The sequence below is a fragment of the Schistocerca cancellata genome, chromosome 2 (assembly GCF_023864275.1).
Source record: "Schistocerca cancellata isolate TAMUIC-IGC-003103 chromosome 2, iqSchCanc2.1, whole genome shotgun sequence".
Lineage (NCBI taxonomy): Eukaryota > Metazoa > Arthropoda > Insecta > Orthoptera > Acrididae > Schistocerca > Schistocerca cancellata.
The window spans coordinates 826,714,638-826,738,828 of NC_064627.1; the positions used below are offsets into that span (position 1 = coordinate 826,714,638).

The following is a 24,191-nucleotide window of genomic DNA, read 5'->3' on the forward strand; positions in this document are numbered from 1 at the left end:
CAAGTGAGAGACCCCAGCTGTCAACTAATTTTAATCGGACTATTGTGATCGATCCCAAAACTGGCTTGATACCGCGTCAAGGGACCACTCCTTTCCTCAGAGTGAGCGGCAGTCTCGTATTTATGTCTGTTAAGTCATCTGTATCAACAAATGTTTCAACCCATCTGTCCCACAGAGCATCTTGATTCAATATCTTTCCACCACAGGCCACTGTATAATGTCGATCTTATCTAGCATACTGCCCTCGATATAGGACTGAATGGTTCGCATAAGCACACGATGATACCGTGTAACCGCCACTATGCTTGATAATGGCCTGTATTCTGCGAGGAAGAGAGTTCATAAGATTCTTCAGGTACGATATATCTAATAGAAATCAGTCATTGATTATCAGACCCCATAGAGCTTCCAAATTTCGGGGATATTAATTGCTTCGTTTCAGTCACGTTCATAGACTCAGACATTTACAGTGAAATTAAGATTGGCTGATTTACTGGGCCAGTCGAGGTGTGATAGGATACCTTAGCGTTCGTTCAACCGGAATAGTATCTGCGCAGCCCTATAAATACGGAAGTTATCTTGGAAAGGGGAGCGTCGTGAATGTGTGGATGAAATGGTGACAGTTTGTCACCGAAAATAGCGATAGAAATAATGTGGTTCGTGTTCACGGTGTCCGCCTCCATAGCTAACGAGGAGAACACGGGATGTACCATAATCCGATTTCCCAGAGATTTCGCTTACTGGAAGAGGAATCAAAATAAACGAACACGTGTTTCGGCTTTTCTGTAGACACTCGTCCATTTCTGAGAAATCTACCGTCAAAGTTTCGACGTAATTTAGATGTCGTTTAGCGAGAAATAAGCTCAGCCAATTTGGTGGCACAGTGGCTAGCGTCATGGTTTCCCAATTTTCCCTCTAAACCAGATTATTATTTTTATTTATTTTATTTTTTCATTTATCTACTGATGTTCGTAGAAGATTAATACTCAAATGTTTCTTATCAAGCTAGGAGATACAAGGACACTACATTAATAGTAAAATTAGAAATGGGTTTCACAATAAGTGTTATACACTATGTGATCAAAAGTTTCCGGACACCTGGCTCAAAATGACTTACAAGTTCGTGGCGTCCTCCATCGGTAATTGTGGAATTCAATGTGGTGGTGACCCACCCTTAGCCTTCATGACAGCTTAACCTTTCGCAGGCATACGTTCAATCAGATGCTGGAAGGTTTCTTGTGGAATGGCTGCACTGAGGAGATGTATCGATGTCAGTCGTTGAGGCCTGGCACGAAATCGGCGTTCCAGAACATCCCAAAGCTGTTCTGTAGGATTCAGGCCATGACTCTGTGCAGGTCAGTCCATTATAGGGCATTTATCGTCGTGTAACCACTCCACCACAGGCCGTGCATTATGAACAGGTGCTCGATCGTGCTGAAAATGCAGTCGCCATGCCCGAATTGCTCTTCAACAGTGGGAAGCAAGAGGGTGCTTAAAACATCAGTGTAGGCCTGTGCTGTGATAGTGCCAAGCAAAACAACAAGGGGTGCAAGCCCCTCCATGAAAAACACGACCACACAATAACAACACCGCCTCCGAATTTCACTGTTGGGACTACACACGCTGACAAATGACGTTCACCGGGCGTTCGCCATACCCACACCCTGCCATCAGATCGCCACATTGTGTACTGTGATTTGTCACTCCACACAACGTTTTTCCACTGTTCAATCGTCAAATGTTTACACTCGTTACACCAAGCGAGGCGTCGTTTGGCATTTGCCGGAGTGATGTGTGGCTTATGAGCAGCCGCTCGTCCATGAAATCCAAGTTTTCTCACCTACCGCCTAATTGTCATAGTACTTGCAGTGGATCCTGATGCAGTTTGGAATTCCTGCGTGATGGTCTGGGCAGATGTCTGCCTATTACACATTATGAAGCTCTTCAACTGTCGGCGGTCTCTGTCAGTCAACAGACGAGGTAGGCCTGTACGCCTTGTACGTGTCCCTTCACATTTCCACTTCACTGTCACATCGGAAACAGTGGACCTAGGGATGCTTAGGAATGTGTAAATCTCGCGTACAGATGTATGACGCAAGTGACACCCAATCACCCCCGAAGTCAGTGAGCTCCGCGGAGCACCCCATTCTGCTCTCTCACAATGTCTAATGACTACTGAGGTCGCTGATATGGAGTACCTACCTGCCAGCAGATGGCAGAACAATACACTTCATATGAAAAACGTTTTTTTTTGGGGTGTCCGGATACTTTTGATCACTTAGTGTATATTGACTATGTAATATATGTGTACAATATTTTCAAGGGTTGCAATGTTTCTAAAATGTCATATTCTTATATTCCGTTTTTATATCAGTTCTTATATCTTATATTATATTTTCATGTTTATGCTTTATTCTGTGTGTATGCTTTCCCTTGGATTATACTGATCGTAGAAACATTTGGAACATAGAATTTTGGAACACCACAAGCATTGCGCAAAGGGAGGTTTGCCACAGCGAAATATATTCATAGAAATCTCACTCGGAAAAGAGACGCCATTCACACTGTTGAAGATTTCGCGCGTTGGCAATAATTTTGCGGCAAACCACGAGTGACGGATCACTTTCCCGAAAAGCGGCGCTTGCAACTGATTCCGAAATACGATACGCTACAGGAATTTCACTGAAAAGTATTTCAAATAATTTTTTTCCATTCTTTTATCAATTTTTCATTCATTCACCAGACGTACTATTAGTAGACGAATAAGTTTACGTTATTTCGCTGTATGTTGGAAACATTCGCATAGTAATCTTTTACGGGCATGGATAGATAAGTGGAAGACCAAAATACAAAATAAAAACAATAATTAGGTTTTGAACATGGAGTGCAAAAGTGTAAAGGCGCGACCCATTGTGCCACCGCTTCGGCTGATCCACTTACTGGCTGGAAGGTACGTAAGACATCTCTAAAGCTTCGACCGTCGTATTCCCAGAAACGGTCGAGTATTTACGGATAAACCGAGATACGTATTCCCTTATTTCCTTATTTTGACTCCTCTACCACTGAGCGAATTTTCTGGGAAATCGAATTATGGCAACTGCTGTGTTCCTCTCGTGAGTGGTCAGCGCAGCAAAGGACGTGGGTTCGATTCCCGTCCCAGGCAGGGATCTTTCCTCGGTGGAAAGACTGATACATGCACTCAGCCTCGTGTGGCCAACTGAGGAGCTGCTCCACTGGAATAGGTCAAGAAACCAGGCTACGGTCGGGTGTGCTGTGTGCTGACCACATGACCCTTCATCCTTTGGTAGAGAATGACACGGCAGTAGGTCGGGCCCGATTGGCCCACCTAGGGACAGAACAGAGCACTGAACATCATGTTCACCGTAACCTTAATTTTGTGGTAAGTTCCTGTGGGACCAAACTGCTGAGGCCATAGGTCCCTAGACTTACAAACTACTTAATCCAACTTAAACTAACTTACGCTAAGGACGAAACACACACACACACATGCCCGAGGGAGGGTTCGAACCTCGGACGGGGAGAGTCACACGAACCGTGGCAAGGCGCCTCAGCCCGCGCGGCGGTATCCTTAATGAGTGGATCTAAGTCGGCTACGAAAAACACCCCCAAAGCTTCACAGAACCTACTGTGGCCTTCCATTATCAGATACAAACTTAGAACGGCCTCCTTCGTGCCCTTATCATTCCGAAAGCCACTCTAATCGACCTCTAACAGATTCTCAATTTTATTTTCCTTTCTCCTGTATATTATTCTTGCAGGAACTTGGTTACATGAGTTGTCAGGTTGATTATGAGATAGTATTCACATTTTTTCCCCTTGCTATCTTGGGGATATGTGGACAATATTTTTCCGAAAGTCTCCGTACTCATAGACTCTCTACACCAACTTGAATAGTCCCTTGGCTGTCACTTCCCACAATGATTTCAGAAACCGCAAAGGAATGTTATCCATTTCTTCTACCTTCTTTGTTCTCAAATATCCAAATCTCTGTTTAGCTCTGACACTAATTCTGGATCCTTTATATCTCTCGTATCAACACCCATTTCTTTCTCACGTAAATCATCTGACGAGTGCTCCCCCTCATAGGAGCCTCCAATTTGCAAAACTCTCGTCTGATGCTAACAAAGTAATTCCCATTGCACTTGTAATTTCACCGAACGTTTGTTTTGTCCTTTCTATATGCTGAAGCAGTACTTTCGACGACAATTTCCTTTTCGATGTCTTCACATTTTTGTTCAATCATTTTACCTTAGGTTCTACGTTCTTCCTGTTTCTTACATTCCTAAGTGACTTATATTTCTGTATTCCTGAATTTCCCTGAGCGGTTTTGAACTTCCCGCTCTCGCCCATCAGCTGAATTATTTCCTATGCTGCTCAAGGTTTCTTTGCATTTATCTTCCTTGTACTACATTTTTTCTGTCGACATTCTGTGATTGCCCTTTTTAGATATGTCCATTCCTCTTCAGCTGAACTGCCTACTGTCGTATTCATTATCGCAGTATCAATAGCGTCGGTGACTTCATCCCTCAGTATCTCAAAATCCATCTTCTTCCCATGTTGATGCCTCCGGATGAGTCTCTTAAACTTCAGCCTGCTCTTCATCATAACTAAATTGTGATTCGAGTCTATATCTGATCACGGACACGCTTTGTAAGTCAATATCTGATTTCGGAGTCTCTGTCTGACCATTATGTAATCCAGATGGAATTTTCCTCATCTTAAAGCCTTTCCCGAGTGTACGTCCTCCTCCTGTGATATTTGAACAATATATCCGCTATTACTAGCTGAAATTTATTCCAGAACTCAATTAATTTTCCTCCTCTCTCATTCGAACTGCCAAGACCATTTTCTTCTGTAACTCTTTCTTTTGTTCCTTCCCATACTAAAACGTTACAACCCCCAATGGTCATTAGATTATTATCTCGTTTAACATACTGAATTACCCGTTCGGTATTCTCGTGTACTTTCTCTGTCTATCTTCTGTCGTCAGCATATACGTCTGAACTACTATTGGCGCTAGCTTGCTTTCGATTCTGATGAGAACAAACCTGTCACTGAACTATTCACACTAACTCACTCTCTACCCTGCCTCCGTGTTCACAACTAATGCTACTCCTGTTACAAGATTTATTACTGCTGTTGATATTATTCTTCATTCGTCTGACAAGAAATCCTTATCTTCTGTAAGTAGGCTGTTTAGGTTTTTATGTTGGTAACGTCACCTAGCGCTCTGTATGAAAATCACTGGCTGTGCTGTGTGCAGTTTGTGGCTGGTTTGCATTGTTGGAATTTGCTATTGTAGTGTTGGGCAGTTGGTTGTTAACAGCGCGTAGCGTTGCGCAGTTGGGGTGAGCCGCCAGCAGTGGTGGATGTGGGGAGAGAAATGGCTGAGTTTTGAGAGCGGATGATCTGGACGTGTGTCCACAGACACAGTAAATTTGTAAGACTGGATGTCATGAACTGCTGTATATATTATGACTTTTGAACACTATTAAGGTAAATACATTGTTTGTTCTCTATCAAAATCTTTCATTTGCTGACTACGCCATCAGTAGTTAGTGCCTTCAGTAGTTAGAATCGTTTATTTCGCTGGCAGAAGTGGCGCTCGCTGTATTGCAGTAGTTCGAGTAACGAAGATTTTTGTGAGATAAGTGATTTATGAAAGGTATAGGTTAATGTTAGTCAGAGCCATTCTTTTTTAGAGATTTTTGAAAGTCAGATTGCGTTGCGCTAGAAATATTGTGTGTCAGTTTAGTGTTCATCAGAATAAGCAAAGAAAGTAATGTCTGAGTACGTTCAGTTTTGCTCAGCTGTTTGAAAAGCAAACAATGTAAGCGGGTTTCCAGCACAGTAATTCATAAATTTTTCTAAGGGGACGTTTCACTTCTTTCTATCTAATTTCAGGTACCCTTACTAAATCTAGACCGAGATTTTCCATTTCCATTCAAACTTCTGACATTCCACTCTCCGATTCGTAGAATATTACTCTTTCGTTGATTATTCTGTCTTTTTCTTGTGGTCATCTCTCTCTTGGCAGTTCCCTCGCGGATATCCGAATAGGTACTACTCTGGAATATTTTACCAAAGGAAGGATCATCATTAACCTTTTTAGATTACAGGCTACATGTCCTGTGGATGCACGTAATGTGTATGTAACGCAGTGGGTTAATTGCCTGCTGCATCCTGATGCCGTTGATCAGAGCTGATTCTTTCTCTTTTTAGTGGGAGTTTGCTACCCCAAGGAAAAGAAGTTCCCGTGAAATTCTGTCCGCTCCTCGGTTCTTTTGACAAACACATTGGCAGAATGAGGGTGACTCCGTCTTCGCTACCACGGCTGACGGTCTTTATTAACAATGTAAACCGTGGGTGGGCTTGAGCCCGGGAAGCAGCACGTTTCACTAGTTTCACAGACAGTACCCCTGGCCCACGAGTCCCGGATCACGTGTCGTCGTTGCATACGTTGAATAACATCGGGGATGCAATCGTGTCTCAGTCGCTGTTCAGTTACAGTTTCCCTTTCATGGCATTCGACTCTTATAACAGTACTCTGGTTTCTGTACACCTTGTAAATAACTTTTCAAGCATTTTTTTTTGTATCACTGCTACCGTCAGAAGTTTATTGAGTATGTTCCAGTTAATATTATCAAAAGTTTACTTCAAATTTACAAACGTAGGTTTGCCTTTCTTCAAACTACCTTCCTTCAAGATAAGCCGCAGCAACAGTTTTGCCTCTCATGTCACTACAGTTCTTTGGAATCCAAACAGATCTTCCTCGTGGTCAGCTTCTACGAGTCTTTCAATTAGTAAATAATTTGTGTCGGTATTTTGCAGCCACGATTTTATTAAATGGAAGTTCGGTAATGTACACACCTGTCAGCTCCAGCCTTCTTTGAAAGTGGAATTCTTACATTCTTCCAGAAATCTTAAGGTATTTCGGCTGATTTATCTTGCTCACCAGCTGTTCCATGTTTGACATGGCTAGCACTCCCAAAGATCTCAGTAGTATTGAGGAAATGTCGTCTACTCCAGGGGATTTGTTACACTTAGGTCTGTCAGTACGCCGTCAGATTCTTCTCATCCTCCATTTCAGCTTTATCTACTTTTACTTTCCTTTCCATAATATTATATTCAAGTTCATTTCCTTTCTATACATTCCTTCCATTTTCCACTTTTCAGCTTTCCATTCTTTGATTAGTACTGGCTTTCCATTGAGCTATTGATATTCATGTAGCTGCTTTTCTTTTCTCCAAACGCTTCTAATTTTCTCTATATACAACTTCCGTCTTTCTCATAGCGGCGCATGCTTGTACAACTTTGTGTTTCTCATCTAGTCATCTCCGCTTTTCTGTTCTGACTTTTTGTCAATATCATTTTTATAGCACTTGCCGTGTTTCTGTATTTTCTCCATTCTTCAGTTAAATTCATTATTTCTCGTGTTATCCATGAATTTCCATGGGATCTTGTCTCTTTGTCTCTGCAATTTTTTTCTCGAATTTTTTCTCTATACCAGTTGTCAAACTTACCCATTCGTCTTCTGTTGTGTTTCCTTCGCCTCGTTTAGTCTGTAGTTACCTACTGCTCCCATTGAAACTCCAAAACCTTTGGTTCTTTCAGCCTTTCTACAATTTCTTCAGTTCAAATCTGCAGCTTTTAACCAGTGAATTTTGGTCAGAGTCCACTTCTTCCCCTGGAAAATTTTTGCAGTTTAAAATCTGGTTTCTATACCTCTTTGAAATCTTCCAGTGTCTCCATGTCTCTTCATTTTATATATAACCTTCTTAAGCAAAGTGTTAGCAATGATTCAGTTATGCACTGTACGGAAGTGCGCCAAGCGGCTTTCCTTTTCATTCCTTCTCCCAAGTCCATGTTCTCCTGCTTCTCTTCTTTTTTCAACTGCCGTATTCCAGTCTCCCATTCCTGTACAGCTTTCGTCTTTGTTAACTATCTGTATAAATTATTTGATCTTATCATGCATTGTTTCAATCTCTTCATCATCTGCGGAGCTAGTAGGCGTGAAAACTAAAGCTGGTAATAAAGAATGGAAATGGAAAAATTAGCACCGAATAGCTTTTTAAAGACAGTACAGTAAAGAAACATAGGGAATAGTTAGTAGAATGAGAGTCTCGTCGCTATTTGCTCTTCAGCTATGGTGGGCTCCGAAGGGCTTCAAGCCATCAATCTCTGATCAACATCACTGGTATTGACACAAGACGTTCCTCGCGATTCACGGCGTCACTGAAATCATTAAGTCGTTGTGTCGCACGAGAAGATATTTCCATATTTTTTAGGCATCCTGTATGTCCGCACAAGTCAAGTCATTCGACATTCAGTTGGTATTCTTAACAATGGAATGAGAGCAACAGCATTCTGGACCCACTCCACACATGATCCTTTATTGTATGATTATATGATAGTGGAACAAACACTGGTAGCAGTTACTTCTGTAAAATATCTGGGAGTATGCGTGCGGAACGATTTGAAATGGAATGATCATATAAAATTAATTGTTGGTAAGGCGGGTACCAGGTTGAGATTCATTGGGAGAGTCCTTAGAAAATGTAGTCCATCAACAAAGGAGGTGGCTTACAAAACACTCGTTCGACCTATGCTTGAGTATTGCTCATCAGTGTGGGATCCGGACCAGATCGGGTTGACAGAGGAGATAGAGAAGATCCAAAGAAGAGCGGCGCGTTTCGTCACAGGGTTATATGGTAACCGTGATAGCGTTGCGGAGATGTTTAACAAACTCAAGTGGCAGACTCTGCAAGAGAGGCGCTCTGCATCGCGGTTTCGAGAGGGTGCGCTTCTGGATGAGGTATCGAATATATTGCTTCCCCCTACTTATACCTCCCGAGGAGATCACGAATGTAAAATTAGAGAGATTAGAGCGCGCACAGAGGCTTTCAGACAGTCGTTCTTCCCGCGAACCATACGCGACTGGAACAGGAAAGGGAGGTAATGACAGTGGCACGTAAAGTGCCCTCCGCCACACACCGTTGGGTGGCTTGCGGAATATAAATGTAGATGACCTTCCATTGACCCTGACCTCCCCTTTTGAGCTCTCTCTTCTACTCCCTCCTCGTTACCCTTCGTCTCCTTCACTTCTATTACCCCTCCATCCTCCCTATCCCATCCCTCGTTCTGCTTTCCCCCTGTCCTTCCCAACACCATGTCCCTTCCTAAACCACAGCCACCCGTCTTAGCCTCACATCACCCTCCGCTTCCCTCCAAATATTTTATATTTAATATCTGCGCACTATGCTAATCAAACAGCTCCTAAGCCACTGCACCACACATATTTAGCTCGCCCAGTCATAGTTCACCACTTTACGGCCATATTAGCTCACACAATCACATTTCTCGACACCCTCCCACTGGAAATAGGTCAGTCAGTGAGCTTCATGTAGCAGGAATGGGTGAGGGGCTTGGCATCATTATCCTCCAGCTTACATGTAGCCATATACTTACATATGCTCTCTCTGAAAGCTATCACGTGATATATTTATTTAACCCGATCTGATTAGGGCTATCAGGCCCCCATTTACTTCGGACCAGGAGTTCACACATACAATACTTTTTTACATCATAGTTACCAAAGAAATAACAATTTAAATGTGATAAACAGTATTAAGATGATTTCAGTATGTATAGAAACAATGTGAGTAAATAACACTGACTATGAACTAATAAAGTTAATACTGGCAATACTTGTACTACTGCTACTGTTGCCACTAATACTAATAATCCAGAATGAGATTTCACTCTTCAGCGGAGTTGCGCTGTTATGAAACTTTTCCTGGCAGATTAAAACTGTGTGCCGGACCGAGACTGGAACTCGGGACCTTTGCCTTTCGCGGGCAAGTGCTCTACCATCTGAGCTACCCAAGCACGACTCACGCCCCCTCCTCACAGCTTTACATCCTCCAGTAACTCGTCTCTTACCTTCCAAACTTCACAGAAGCTCTCCTGCTAGGCACTGAAGGAGCCTTTGCATTGCTTCATTAACTAACTAGCCTAGTACATGAGGACGCTTAAACTTTCATGGTACACCAGTATGTATGAGAGACTGTAAGCATTCTTATCATTAATTATTAATTACGTAAAACACAACAAATTACAACTCTTTAAACGACAAATTTGCTTTCATAAGCAGTCTTTTGACCTACTCAAAAATGTAACTGACTGTGCAAATGACAACACAACATTAAACTCAATTTCTGCCACTTTCTCATAATTAATTAGGAAACTCGGAAATAAATTCACTAAGATAGGATTCCTGTCCAGGTTTTAAACAACACCACTATTATTATTATAAAATCAACCAAATTTCACAAATACCTGGTCCATTTACAGAGTGCCAAATACAAAACAATTTAGTGGAAGGCTGCTGGCACTGGTGGAGTAATGTGCAGTGGCTGTAGACCTGGCGACGATGCATCATGGCAATACTGTTGGTCTCGCCCTATTACTGATCTTCTTGGCGTCGAAGTAATATTTTTATAGAGCCAAAAACCATGCCATGATAATGATATCACCAAATGCAGCAACCGAGGCCCATTAATACTGCCCTTAAGCTCTTCTGGCCTCAAAACTCCAGGAATATCAGCCACAATGATCCGCTACTACCAACGAGGTGTTAACCACAGCACTGCTCAGCCCAGATACATTACCCGTCACAATAGAACGAGTTGCCATTTGTTCGCCAACGACACCTTTTCCACTTCGCCAGGCTAATTCAATAGCTGCGGGGCTTCCCACATCTTTTACATTCAACCCTATGTTCCCTAACTAAGGACCAAGTCATTTACAGTACATTAGATAACAATTATTCCATTAGTTATTTAAATTCACAAACATCGATCAACATCGTTCAAAAGTTTCACATAACTGAAACATGTATATATATTCAAAGAATTTCCATGACGGATACAACATTTTATAAAAGCAACACTACAAACTAACATTGAAATATAGATACAAATATAATATAAGTCAAGCATAGGTGTTACAATGTGTCTCTCTGGTTTGATCTATGTTTAATGTTCGTATGTTTGGTGTCTGCATGTTCTTCTTCGTATGTTATGTCCTCGATGTCGGTGTTGGAGGAGTCCTTAAAGTGCGCGTCATTTATGTTGGCGGCCGAGTTTAGGTTCGTTCTGCGCATCAGACGTCACAAAACACAGTCAGCCAATGAACAGAGAACGACGTTGCCAGATTTCGACTGCAGTGCAGAGCACGGACGAGTGTCCTCAGTTTTAGTAACGTTCAGTCATAAATAAAGTAATAGAACAAAAGCAATGTCTTGATAGCAGACTTTCTTTTATAGAATGTTTGGAAAAAGCATTCTTTATACCAATTGCTTCATATTCTATTAATTAATTAAACCAAACAAGCAATAAGACTCCTAATTCAGGCGATAGCAAGGAAAGGTGTTTGTATCAATCTCACGAACCGCTTTTTCGCAATAAAGAACAGCGGTAATTGTTTATTTGCTATTGTACTTCGACGAAGCGTGAGTAATTCATAGTCATACCAACAGTGTTTGTCAGTATTTTGCGTGACGTGTTGTAATCCTCATGGAGTGTCGTTAGCAGACGAGTTGCGTTAGCGTAACGGTGAAGGTGTTGAGCCGTGAAGTGCAAGATTAGAGTTCAAACCTTGTGCAGTGCTTAATATTTTCTTTATTGATATATTGAAGTGCCTTACTTAACGAATTTTATTCGTTTGAATGCAATTTTTTTTAAATTTCTAGTGCTTTGTCTCTTCATTAACCCTTTCGCTGCTGCCGACACATGCTCCCCGCATTCCACGCTGTGCGGAATTTTGTCATCACTGCACTGCTCGCCTGTGCAGACACATGGTGTTCCCACTGCTTTGACACTCTTATCATTCGATTTCACAAAAACTATTTGGCCCAAAAATTTGTTTTTAACACGTCTTCTTGACTGATACCTTCCCCCCATAAATGACTTAATTTTGTTTCGATGTTCAACGCAGTTATTGTGCAGCATTAAATGTAGTAAACCATTGCACGAAATTTTGAAGAGTTTGCAGCTGAAAGTCCATAGCGTATACTTTCCGTATGGTCGATTTTAGTTGCCAAAATGTTGAGAATGAAATGTGGACAAGATACCTAAATTTCATATAAAATTTACTGTATCCTCCACCCCTTGTTGTTTTGCGTGGCACTATCACAGCACAGGCCTACGTTGATGTTTTAAGCAATTTCTTACTTCGTACTGTTGAACAGCAATTCAGGGATGGCGATTGCATCTTTTAACACGGACGGGCACCTGTACGTAATGCACGGGTTGTGGCAGAGTGGTTACACGATAATAACATTCCTGTAATGGACTGATCTGCACAGAGTCATGACCTGAATCCTATAGAACACCTTTGGGATGTTTTGGAACGCCGACTTCGTGCCAGGCCTCACCGACCGACATCGATACCTTTCCTCAGTGCAGCACTCCGCGAAGAATGGGCTGCCATTCCCCATGAAACCTTACAGCACCTAATTGAATGTATGCCTGCGAAAGTGGAAGCTATCATCAAGGGTGGGCCAACGCCATCTTGAATTCCAGCACTACCGATGGACAGCGCCACGAAGTTGTAAGTCATTTTGCCGGCCGGAGTGGCCGTGTGGTTCTAGGCGCTACAGTCTGGAGCCGAGCGTCCAGTACGGTCGCAGGTTCGAATCCTGCCTCGGGCATGGATGTGTGTGATGTCCTTAGGTTAGTTAGGTGTAGTTAGTTCTAAGTTCTAGGTGACTGATGACCCCAGAATTTAAGTCCCATAGTGCTCAGAGCCATTTGAACCATTTTGTAAGTCATTTTCAGCCATGTATCCGGATTCTTTTGATCACATAGTATAGCTGCATGAAGGTGCTTTATTCACATAACTACCGTTTCCATGTCAGTAGAGACGCTTCTTCATGTTTTTAATGATTATATTTCCATCTGCATTATGGAAATATAACCATTATAAACTTGGACACGCGGCTATAGTGAGGTGAAGACGGTAGTTGCGACTAAAGCAGCTTCATACAGCTACGCGGCTTTTGGTAACCCCTCATTATTGTTGAATTTTTAATTGCTATACTTTTTACTATAATTTGAATGGTTACTGAGTGTTGAGTGTTTTTATTCACAATGTTGTCTGTAATGTAGTTGTCTGCGATGTGTGTGTAAAGGCTTGATACCATTCACGTATGAGGGTCACTGGCTCAATGTACATTTATCTTTCTGCCGTGTCATATACTGTATTTGGTCTGAATCTTGTTTGTTGAGATTTGTGGTTCTGTTGTGTGGTGTAGTGATTGCTCTTCAGTGTTTCCTGCCGCGTTGACGGTACCTGAGTTCCTTGTCGAGGCTTGGAACTTAATTCCTTGCATAGGCGCAAAATTTGGTGATCAGCGACAGTACTAGCTCTTCATTCCTTGCGGAACAAGTATTGGCGGCGAAAATTCCATCGACCACCAGTATTCGAAGTAGCCATCTCCGAGTCGAGAGCCTACGCGCAGGCGACCTCGTTATGCGGAGGCGGGTTCTTCACGTGTCAGCGTATCGTGTCTAGTCCTAGCAGATCAGCATGGAACGCCGAGCAGTTTGTACCTCCAGCCGCGCCGGCGTCACCTGCGCGCGCTCTGCCGGCAGGAGGGCACGTGCCGCGCAGTCAAGCGGTCGTCGCTGCTGTCGGTGTGCGTGCGGCGGCGCGCCCCCAGCGACGAGAACCTGCCCGAGCTGTGCCGCCGCCCCCTGCCGCCGCCCGCCTTCCGCCACCGCGCCGCCGCCACCGACGACGACGACGACGACGAAGACTGCACCTACCTGCGCCGCCGCCTCCGCTACCCCTGGATGCCCGAGGACGATGAGCCCGACCGCATGGTGAGTGAGCGCGCAAGGGCGCAACCAAACCAACCAAACAAGTTACCCTCGTCACAAGCTGACAACTAGTGAATTGTTACGGTATTACACTGAGCTGACAAAAGTCATGAGATAGCAACATGTACATATACAGATGGCGGTATTATCGCGTGCACAAGGTATAAAAGGGCAGTGCATAGGCGGAGCTGTCTCAACTCTGATCCTCACTCTCCCTCCTTTCCTCTGTCCTTTCCCTGGGCTCCCTCTTCCCCCATTCCGTCCTGTTTTCTCCCCACTAAACATCTTCCTACCTCCCTTCTCCCCTCCCCCCTGAGTCCTTTTGTATTCCCCTCCTCTGCCTACCCCACTCCCTGTCGCGTCTGCCCAGCGCCCCCCACCCCTCTTATGGGTCCTCATCCTCCATCAGCTCCTTTCCCGGCTCCCCCCCCCCTTTTTATTTTCCCATCATCTGTCCAGTTTCCCCCCCACCCCCCCACCTCCTCTCGGCTGTGGTATGTCACATTTGCCAACTTTTTAGTGCAGTGTTCCAGTGACTGTTCAGTGTTGTTCGTCTTTCTCGTGTTGCGAACAGAAACCATGCTGTCGCTGGGTGTGAATTTTATGTCTTTTGCGAACAGAAACCAGACTGTCGCCGTGTTTCCGACTTGATTATGACCTCACGAAGGTATTAACACACTTTTTCAACGCGGAGCAGCATTGGAACTAGACGCATGGGACATTCCATTTCTGAAATCGTTATGGATTTTAGTATTCCTAGATCCACAGCGTCAAAAGTGTGCCAAGAATGTTGAAGTTCAGGCATTCTCTCTCACCACGGACAACACGCAGTGGCCGACGACCTTCACTTAACGACGAAGAGCAGCGTAAAGTTGTCAGTGCTAACAGACTGGCAATACTGCTTGAAATAACCACACAAATCAATGTCGGACGTACGAAGAACGTATCCGTTAGCACAGTGCGTCGAGGTCTGGCTTTAGGCTACGGCACCAAACGACTGACGCAAGTGCCTTTGCTACAGCTTGACATCGCCTGCAGCGCCTCTTCGGGGCTCGTGCCCATATCGTTTTGACCCTACAAGGCTGGAAAACCGTGTCTTGGTCAGATGAGCCCCAATTTCAGTTGGTAAGAGCTGATAGTAGGATTGGAATGTAGCCCTGACCCTACGAAGTCATCGACCTAAGTTGTCAATAAGGAATTGGGCAACCTAGTGGTGGCTCTAAAATCGTGTGGGCTGTGTTGGCATGGAATGGACTGAGTCCTCTGCTCCAACTGAACCGATCATTGACTGGAAATGGTTGTGTTCGACTACTTGGAGTCCATTTACAGCCATTCTTGGACTTCATGTTCCCAAACAACGGCGCAGTTTTTATAGTTGACAATGTGCCGTGTCATCGCTCCACTATTGCTTGCGATTGGTTTGAAGAACATTCTGCACCATTCGAGCGAATGATTTGGTCATCCAGATCTCCCGACGTGAATGCTATCGAACGTTTATGGGACATAATCGAGAGGTCAGTTCGTGCATAAAATCTCTCACTCGTAACACTTCCGCAATTGTGGACGGCTATAGAGGCAGCATGCCCCAATATTTCTGCAGGGGGCTTCCGACGACCTGCCGAGTCCATGCCACCTCGAGTTTCTGCGCTACTCCGGACAAAAGAAGGTCCGACACAATATTAGGAGGTATCCCATGACTTTTGTCACCGCAGTGTATTTTCCTTTTCAAAGCTAACATCAGTTATCAACAGTGGTCACCCTCCTACGAAATTATCAAGTATTGCCGCATTGTTCCATAAAGTTTCGTATATACGCCATCCACTCTGTTTGTTTTCCCAAGTCTTCCTTAAAAATTCTACCTTACGTTGTACAGCTATAATTCATTGTGGTCTCACCCGTCTCAGCACAATTTGAAGACCCCCTGAATATAATTTTTTTTTTTTGCACGGTCCATCACATAGTTAACTAAATCCACTTTTCTTACATTACCAAATTGAACAAAAGATTTTCTAAGATACGTAATAAACAAGTTGCCAATCGGCAGACGACCGTTCTGACAGTGTGCATTACCTTGCACTTGTTTCTTTTAAGGATCAAATGTAAGCTAACGATACTAATTGATCCAATGAAACTACTGTCTGCCTAAAGTTACAAAATGTAATAATAATAATAATAATATAGGAATATGTTACACCCGTGGTCGAAGGATGACGCATTTGACTGCTAATCAGAACGTTATGGGTTCCGTGTTCGAATCCAGTCCCTGGTTAAATTCTGAATAAAAATCATCAGTAACGGCAGCCGAAGACTTCTTGCATAAGAAGTGACCCTCTTTCTGTCAACGGCCTTGTCAAAGAGGGCGGAGGAGCTGACAGAGGTTCAAAGCACTCTCTTGAAACAAGTGTCATGATGATCTCTCCATTGGCAAAACATTCCGGTTTGGTACCCGATTCGGATCTCTGGGAGATGACTGCCAAGGAGGAGGCCGCCTTGACTTATAGCCCTGAGGTAAATGGGCATGTTTTAACTCTAATTATAATTTCTCTGGGACATGGACTCTATCAAGAGTGGTAATTCAGCAAGTTACGTAGCAGAGCTTCTATGATGTTTTGAAAGTAGGAGGGAAGTACTGGAAAAATTGAAGCTATGATGACTGACAGTGAGTCGTGGCTGGGTAGCTCGTCAGTAGGAGTATTTCTAGCGTGAGCCAGGTTTCCGAAGTCCCGACCCAACAGTCTGTCAGAAAGATTCAAAACCAGTGCCCATACCGCTGAATAGTGGAAGATTCATTTTGAAAACAACTCCTACGAGGTGCACCAATAAAGTAATGAGACTGATTTTCTTTGCAAGATGTGTCAACCCTGCAGGCTTGTGTAGGAACTATATCCTTGACCTTGGTCCTTAAACTGCTTCTAGTCCAAGCGGCACATCGATGCAACTGCTCAGTCGTGAGTTGTGCTGTAATAAGCTAACACGTGCTTGTGTCTCTCGTCACGGAAATGGAACCGCATAATATTGTGCAACGATAAGACATTTCTTTTTGCGCTAAATTGGATGAAAACGCGACGACAACTTACAGTAAGCTTCAGAAGGCTTTTGGAGAGGAGGTGTTTCGTTGGCATAAAATGTTTAGTGAAGGCAGAACGAATGTTGAAGATGAGGACCGCAGTGGACGACCATGCGTGCTTCTGTGCTTGTTTGATTCCAAGGGAATTGTTCATAAAGAGTGGGTGCCTCCTGCACAAACAGTTAACCAATATTACTACAGAGAAATTTTAGAAAGACTTCATAAAAGAGTTCTGTGCCAACATTACTGATAATTGGATTCTGCATCACGATAACGCACCATCCCATACTGCTCTGTCAGTACAGAAATTTTTAACCTCACAACAAATTTCAGTACTACCACAGCCACCTTATTCGCCAGATATCGCTCCGTGCGACTTTTTCCTGTTTCCAAGGGTCAAAACGGCGGTCAAGGGACACCATTTTCAAACAACACAAGATGTCCAAAAAGCTGTGACGAGGGTCTTGGAGGATATTACAGAAGATGAGTACCAGAAATGTTACCATCAATGGCAGAAGCGCTGGAAAAAGTGTGTGCAATGAGAAGGAAACTACTTTGAAGGACGCAACACTAAACTTGACTAAAACGGTAAGCAACATTTTTTTTCACATCAGTCTCATTACTTTATTGTCGCACTTCGTAGGTCGTAGCTAAGCTATTTGTGTGGGACGTTCTTTGCTACAGGACTGATTACGCAGGCCAACGATGGAGAAACTTTTTTGCTGGACGTACCTTATTCTTATGTTTTTTAGGGTGGCAAATCCAAATATGATACTTAAAAACTGTATCACGCACCATTTCTTCACATTTTACACTTAAATTTATTAAATTAAGCTATTTTTTTAAGAATTTAACGGCTTTTATATAGCTAAAATAATTTGAAAAGGAGGTGTAATGAATGTAGATGACGTTGGTAGCACTGCTGAAAAACATTTGCTGGCAAAAAAACGTCGATTCTATTTTTGTATTAACAGATGGTGTTTTGTTTAGTGTCACCCTACCTTCACTCTCCCGTTTCCTGTACATGTGCTCAGTTCAATATCTAATTGTGGTTGTAAAAACTCTGCTGTCAGTTCTTCTTGCATTTGTGGTGAATTTGTGATTAAAAAAACACCAAACAAACATTACAGACTTTGTGAAAAAGGTTTATTTATCATAATCTGGATCTAAACTTGGTGATCTAGATAAATCTTGGGCACCACATAAGGTATGTTATGTGTGTGTCGAAGAACTGAGAAAATGGTCCAAGCAGGAAAAAAAAGCCTTTAGATTCGCTGTTCCTATTATATTGAGGGACCAAGAAATCATTCTACTTTTGCATTGTTGATTTCACTGGGCATAATTCGAAAAACAAGAAGGTAATAAGCTACCCTACCCTTCCGTCCTCCATCCGACCAGTAGGGCATGGTGTAGATTTGCCGGTTCCTAAACCACCAGATAAGCTTAAATTCAATTCCAACAGAAGTATTTTCTGATGTACAGTCTGATTTAGATGAACCAGATGATGATGAATTCCATTGTAATACAGAAAGTTTAGAACCCAAATTTTTTATTATTTGGTAAGGGATCTGGGCTTAACGAAGGAAAAAGCTGAATTACTTGGCTCTAGATTAAAAGAAAAGAACTTATTGGCAGTAGGAACCAGCATACAAGTGTATAGAAAGAGAGAACATCAATTTTCCAAGTTTTTTCAACAAGAAAGTGATTTAGTGCACTGCTCAGACATTCCCGGTCAGATGAATGAGTTTAGTATTGAATTCAAAAAAGAAGACTGGAGGCTCTTTATTGATTCATCCAAAACTAGTGATGGAAAAACGCTACCAAGGCCGCTGGAACACCAATATGATGTGGCACTACTGTTGGTCACTTCACCGAGAAGTTCAGCAAGCGACTCATTTTAGAAAAGGCTGCACACGAAGTTTCAAAGAAAAAAGAGAAAGAAAATACAAACCAATTCCAGCTGACAAGTGAAACCTCTATTAGCACATATCATTGTTTTAAGTGGCTTATTGTAAATACAAACCATGCTTATGTTGTAACTAAGCATTTCATTAATATCCCTGTTCACTGTATAGCATAGAATTTTTATACTATATAGTAAAAAGCATATTGCTCGAAAACTATGGGTGTCACAAAAAAGCTAAGGCTAGATTTGGATTCAGCTCATGAAAATATATAAATATCAGCTGTCAAAGTTAAAAAAAAAAAATTTTAATTTTCATTGGTCTGTGTTATTTAACGATCTGTGTGATCAAAAGTATCCGTACAGCCCTATGTAATGCGGAATTCACCAACGGATGTCACTAGACGGGGACCCAGCAGTGTAATAGGAGGTGAGGAGCACAGTCTAGTGAGCAGAGAAGAGGTAACAACAGAATTGGTGGGTCAGGAGAGCTCAGTGATTTCTAACTTGAACTAGTGGTTGGATGTCACGGAGTAACAGATCCACAAGCGATATATCAATCCTTTTAATGCTGTCCAAATTGGCTATGGTGATGTGGTTGTTAAGTGGAAACATGATGGAACAACAGCAGCTAAACCAAAACGAGGCAGACCTCGTGTATTAGTGGACAAGACGTTATGGACGGTGGTTGTAGAAAATAGCCTGGAATGAGCGGAAACCAGTGGAAACTTCCAAAGTGCTACCAGTAGTCCATTTACGACAATGACTGCACGTAAGGTGACAAAAAGAATGGGACACAATGGTCGAGCAGCTTCTCATAAGCCACACATGTCTGCTATCAGTGCTGAACTACACTTTAGCTGGTGTAAGGAGCGACACTACTCGAGTGATATGGAGTGAGGAATCACGCTATGACCCGTGAGAATGCGAGGGAAAGACTTACATTTGGTAAACGCCTGGAGAATGTTACCTGCCATCATCTGTAGAGCCGACAGTGAAGTACGGAGGAGGTGGTGTTACGATAGGAGGTTGTGTTTTGGAGATTAGAGTGTGGTCACCTTATTGTGCTTGAGAAAACGCTATATGCGGGAGAATAAGTATTTTACAGCACTCTTTTGCGTAAACTTGAGGAACGGTTCAGAAACGAAGATTGATTGTATTAGCATGACAATGCACCCTTTCATAAAGTGGTATTTGTAGGACAGTGATTTGTGGACAATAACATTCTTGAAATGAACTGGCCCTCAGAGAGTGTTAAATGAACTCAGTGTAATATCTTTGAGTTGAAGAAGAACGTCGTCTTTGCTCCAGACTCAGCATACATCGCTATCTTCTCTCTGTATGTTCATGTAGTCAGAGATGGTCCCGAGACACGGCAATTCGATACAGGATGTCAAATCAAACACCTTTCAGCCGTCTATTTTCCAAACTTATTTTATTTGGCTACCAGTTTCGGCGATTTACTACTCCATCTTCAGGCCCCTGACTGACGTCTAGGAAGATTCCACCTCAGTTATGATCAAAACAGGGGCAAGCAATATTGGTATAAGTAGATTTCTGCTTGCTATAGTGATCTCTATAGCAAGCAGAAATCTAACAATACCAATATTGCTTGCCCCTGTTTTGATCATAACCGAGGTGGAATCTTCCTAGACGTCAGTCAGGGGCCTGAAGATGGAGTAGTATATCGCCGAAACTGGTAGCCAAATAAAATAAGTTTGGAAAATAGACGGCTGAAAGGTGTTTGATTTGACACCACTATCTTCTCTGGTTTCCGCTCTTGAAGAAGATTGGGCTTCCATTCCTCCACAGACACTCGGACACCTCACTGAAAGTCTTCCTGGCAGAGTTCAAGCCATCGTAAAGGCTAAGGGTGGATATACACCATATTAATGTGCGCTAATAGCTGTCTCGGTACTGTTAATCATTTCGGAAAGCATTTTTTCAAAGATATTTTGTCTAGGTGTTTCAAGTAAACCGGTTTTTCGAAACCATGTAAGAAAAAAATAGCCCGCCTGTACTGTGCTGTACTTGTACTGTACGCGCCCTCTGCCGGCCTGCCACCTGTTGCCGTGCGCGCAGGAGCGGCGGCCCATCCGGCCCGGCGTGAGCTCCGACTCGGAGGCGGAGTGCGACGGCCCGGCGGCGCTGCCGCTGTCGCCGGCGGCGCGCTGCCCGCACCACGGCCTGCAGCTGCCGCTGCCGCCGCCCCCGCCGCCGCCGGCGCAGGCGCACCCCTCCGGCCGGCCGCACAAGCACGTCAGCTTCGCGCGCTCGCACACGCTCACCTCGTTCGACGTGGGCAGCTGCAGCCTGGCGCGCTCCAGGGAGCGCCTCGTCGACGGCAAGGAGCGCGCCGCCCTCAGGCCGCAGCCGCCCGCGGACGGGCCCAAGGTGGTCGTGCTCGGTGAGTAGCGCCGACCGCCACCACCTGCACCTGGCGCGTTTTACACCGTACAGTGTACACACACCCCCAGAACCGGCATTATTTACGTCGTCGTCGCTCCACCCCTCACCCCAACTTTTTCACCTGTGGCCTTGTTGCCGTTCTTCATCTTTGATTTAAATAAGTATAAACTTTTTAAGACTTCGTAGATGAAATCGAAGATACCACCAAAACCACCCACCACCCACTATCAATCACTGCTTTTAGTGTCTGGGGCTACCTTCGGTTCCTCTGTTGTGCAGTACAGGGGTTGTTGATCAGTAGGTGTTGTGGTTGTAAAGCTATGAAATGTTTTTATTCCAGTCTTTGATCACAATATGAATTCTTTTGACGATGACTGGTTTCAGTCGGTAATGACCATCCTCAGATTTATTAATATACAAATACATACGCATAGTGAGCAGTGTGTGTTTCAACATAATACAGCAATACGTATCACAATACACTATCATACAACCAGGGAGATGTACGGAGAATACGATAAAACGTACCTTTTTTCACCATGTCCTAAAGTGATAAAGCCATAATGGCCTCGTCAAAACATATAAATATAATCAGCATAGCATCGTCAGATAGATCTAAAATAAGGTGTAGCTTTAGCTTTAGCCAGTCAGTGTAGCTCTTCTAATGCCGTCAATCATGAGAGTCGTACCTTAAAAAATCTCAATACTAAGTTAGAAAAAGAGAAGGCAATGGTCATTCGCGCAGACAAGGGTAATACAGAGGTCCTTATATATGAAGAGGCCTATATTAAAAAGACGGAGTTCTTCTCTGAAAATGATATAATAGAAGTTCACAAAGACCCAACACAGAAGTTCCAAATAGATTTACGGAAAAACATAGACAGCTTCCAATTTCTGCTTAACGATTACGAAAAGAAATCGCTAAAAATGATGAATCCAAAGCTCCCCCAACTGAGATCGCAGGTTAAGATACATAAAAAAGGAAAGCCACTCCGTCCAATTGTTAACAATTTGTCATCGCCATGTTGTAAACTAAATACGTTTATTAACAACAAACTTGAAGTAGTGTACACCTTCTCTATCAATTTTGGGGTGAAAAACAGTTCTGACTTCTACAGTAGTGTCCCGATAAAGGAAACGATTCTGATTATTAAACGTAATCTACTAACTCATAACAAGATTAGTACTGCAGAATACTTAGAATTAATAGAACTTTTAGAATTTGCGTTAACTTATAACTAATTTACATTCAATAGCAAAATATATCAACAAAAAGATGGTCTTGGGATGGGGAACAGTTTGGCTGATACGTTACCAGACATTTTCATGAACGACTTGGAATGTAAGTTCTTTGCTATGTTTCCACGACTGAAAGACAAGACTATATATTATAAACGTTATGTCGATGACATCTTGTTACTGTTAGAGGGGGACGAGAATGAGGTTACCGTATTTGCTCAATCCATAGGCAGCATGCACCAAAAAATAACGTTTACTACAGAAACAGAAGAAGCAGGCTCCATTAACTATTTAGACCTTACCATTAAGAAGGTTGATAACAGACATAAATTTTCGATTTTCAGAAAGCCTACATGTACAGATATTGTTATCGGAGCCAATTCATGCCATCCGCCACGATATAAAAGGGCCTTTTTCACTAAAGATGTTATGCGCCCATACAATAGGATAAAAAAACACAAAACAAATAGTAGGCAGACCCACAATCATCTAGAAAAAAGAAAGAATAAAGATAACCTGCAAACTATCCCAATGAAATTTTACGGAAAAATGTCCCAACAAATAGAAAAGTGTTTGAATAAATCTAAGGTTAGATATGGTTTTCAAGTTAACAACACTCTGAAATTCCGTGTAAAACATAGTTTGAGTAAAGATTCTGATAAATTTGACGGTTCTGGGGCTTACAAGATCGTTTGTAGTAGTTGTGACAAATTTTACGTCGGTCAAACTGACCCTTCTTTTAAATTTAGAGTCAGGGAGCATTTGCAGGCACATAACAAAACTGCATTGGGAATGCATTTGGCAGAATCCGGCCACACCCTAGGCAATATCGAGAGTTGTATGCGTATTCTACACAGGGCAGAGAATGGTTGACTTGTTGGAGGAGTTGGAGATTTACAAAACGAAAAAGCATGAGCCCACTAGGGTACTCAATGGACAAAGCGATTTTGGGTCCAACGACACTTTGCTTTGTTTGATGACATACTACGATAACCAAATAATGCCTCGCGTATTTATATCTAGCCTTACTTGATGATTTATGTCGAGAACAGTAGGCATTTGCCTTATTTCCATATATTAATAGCACTAATCCCGTAACTGATTATGTCTTACCTATTCATTGAATGTATAACCAGACTATATAATTTTATTTATTGACTGTTAATATGTTGGGAAGATATATCACGTTGTATGCAAAGCCCTCTAGTGGTTAAGTTCTTAAGATCGGTGCACGCCTAAATAACATCCTGGCGGCCGACCCAACAGAGGGCGCTGATCATTGATCTGTCCCTTTTTTCAGCTGTCATATAGACATTTTATCTTTCATAGGCAATTTATAGGTTGCTGCAGGCAATGTAATACGTATATTAATTGTTGACCGTAAATTCACCATAAAAAGGATCGGTCCTATTCTATTCATATATTTCCTTTTAATAATTTTATATGGGTAACTGTATTCGTCTTTTAATGTATCACGATTTAGTTTCTATGATAGTTATCAATTTTAAAAGTTCGCTACATGTATTTTACATAATGTGTTTTTATCAGATTATGTTTTTTCGTAAATGATGACTACATCTAAGCCGACAGTAGCGACATCTAGGGATGATGTAGGCAAACAGATTTCTGGTAGCTACAGTACTTCAGTAGCCAGTTGCAATAATGACGG

At 42.7% G+C, this 24,191-nt stretch overlaps 1 protein-coding gene across 1 annotated transcript in view; it reads left to right on the forward strand.

Moving 5' to 3' along the window:
- The window catches only part of LOC126159020 (uncharacterized), a 514,849-nt gene that overhangs the window by 22,281 nt on the left and 468,377 nt on the right, over positions 1-24,191 (forward strand). The window contains exons 3-4 of the mRNA XM_049916483.1: positions 13,677-13,790; positions 21,080-21,281. Of these exons, the coding sequence (XP_049772440.1) occupies positions 13,677-13,790; positions 21,080-21,281 (316 nt within the window). The remainder of the gene's footprint in view (positions 1-13,676; positions 13,791-21,079; positions 21,282-24,191) is intronic.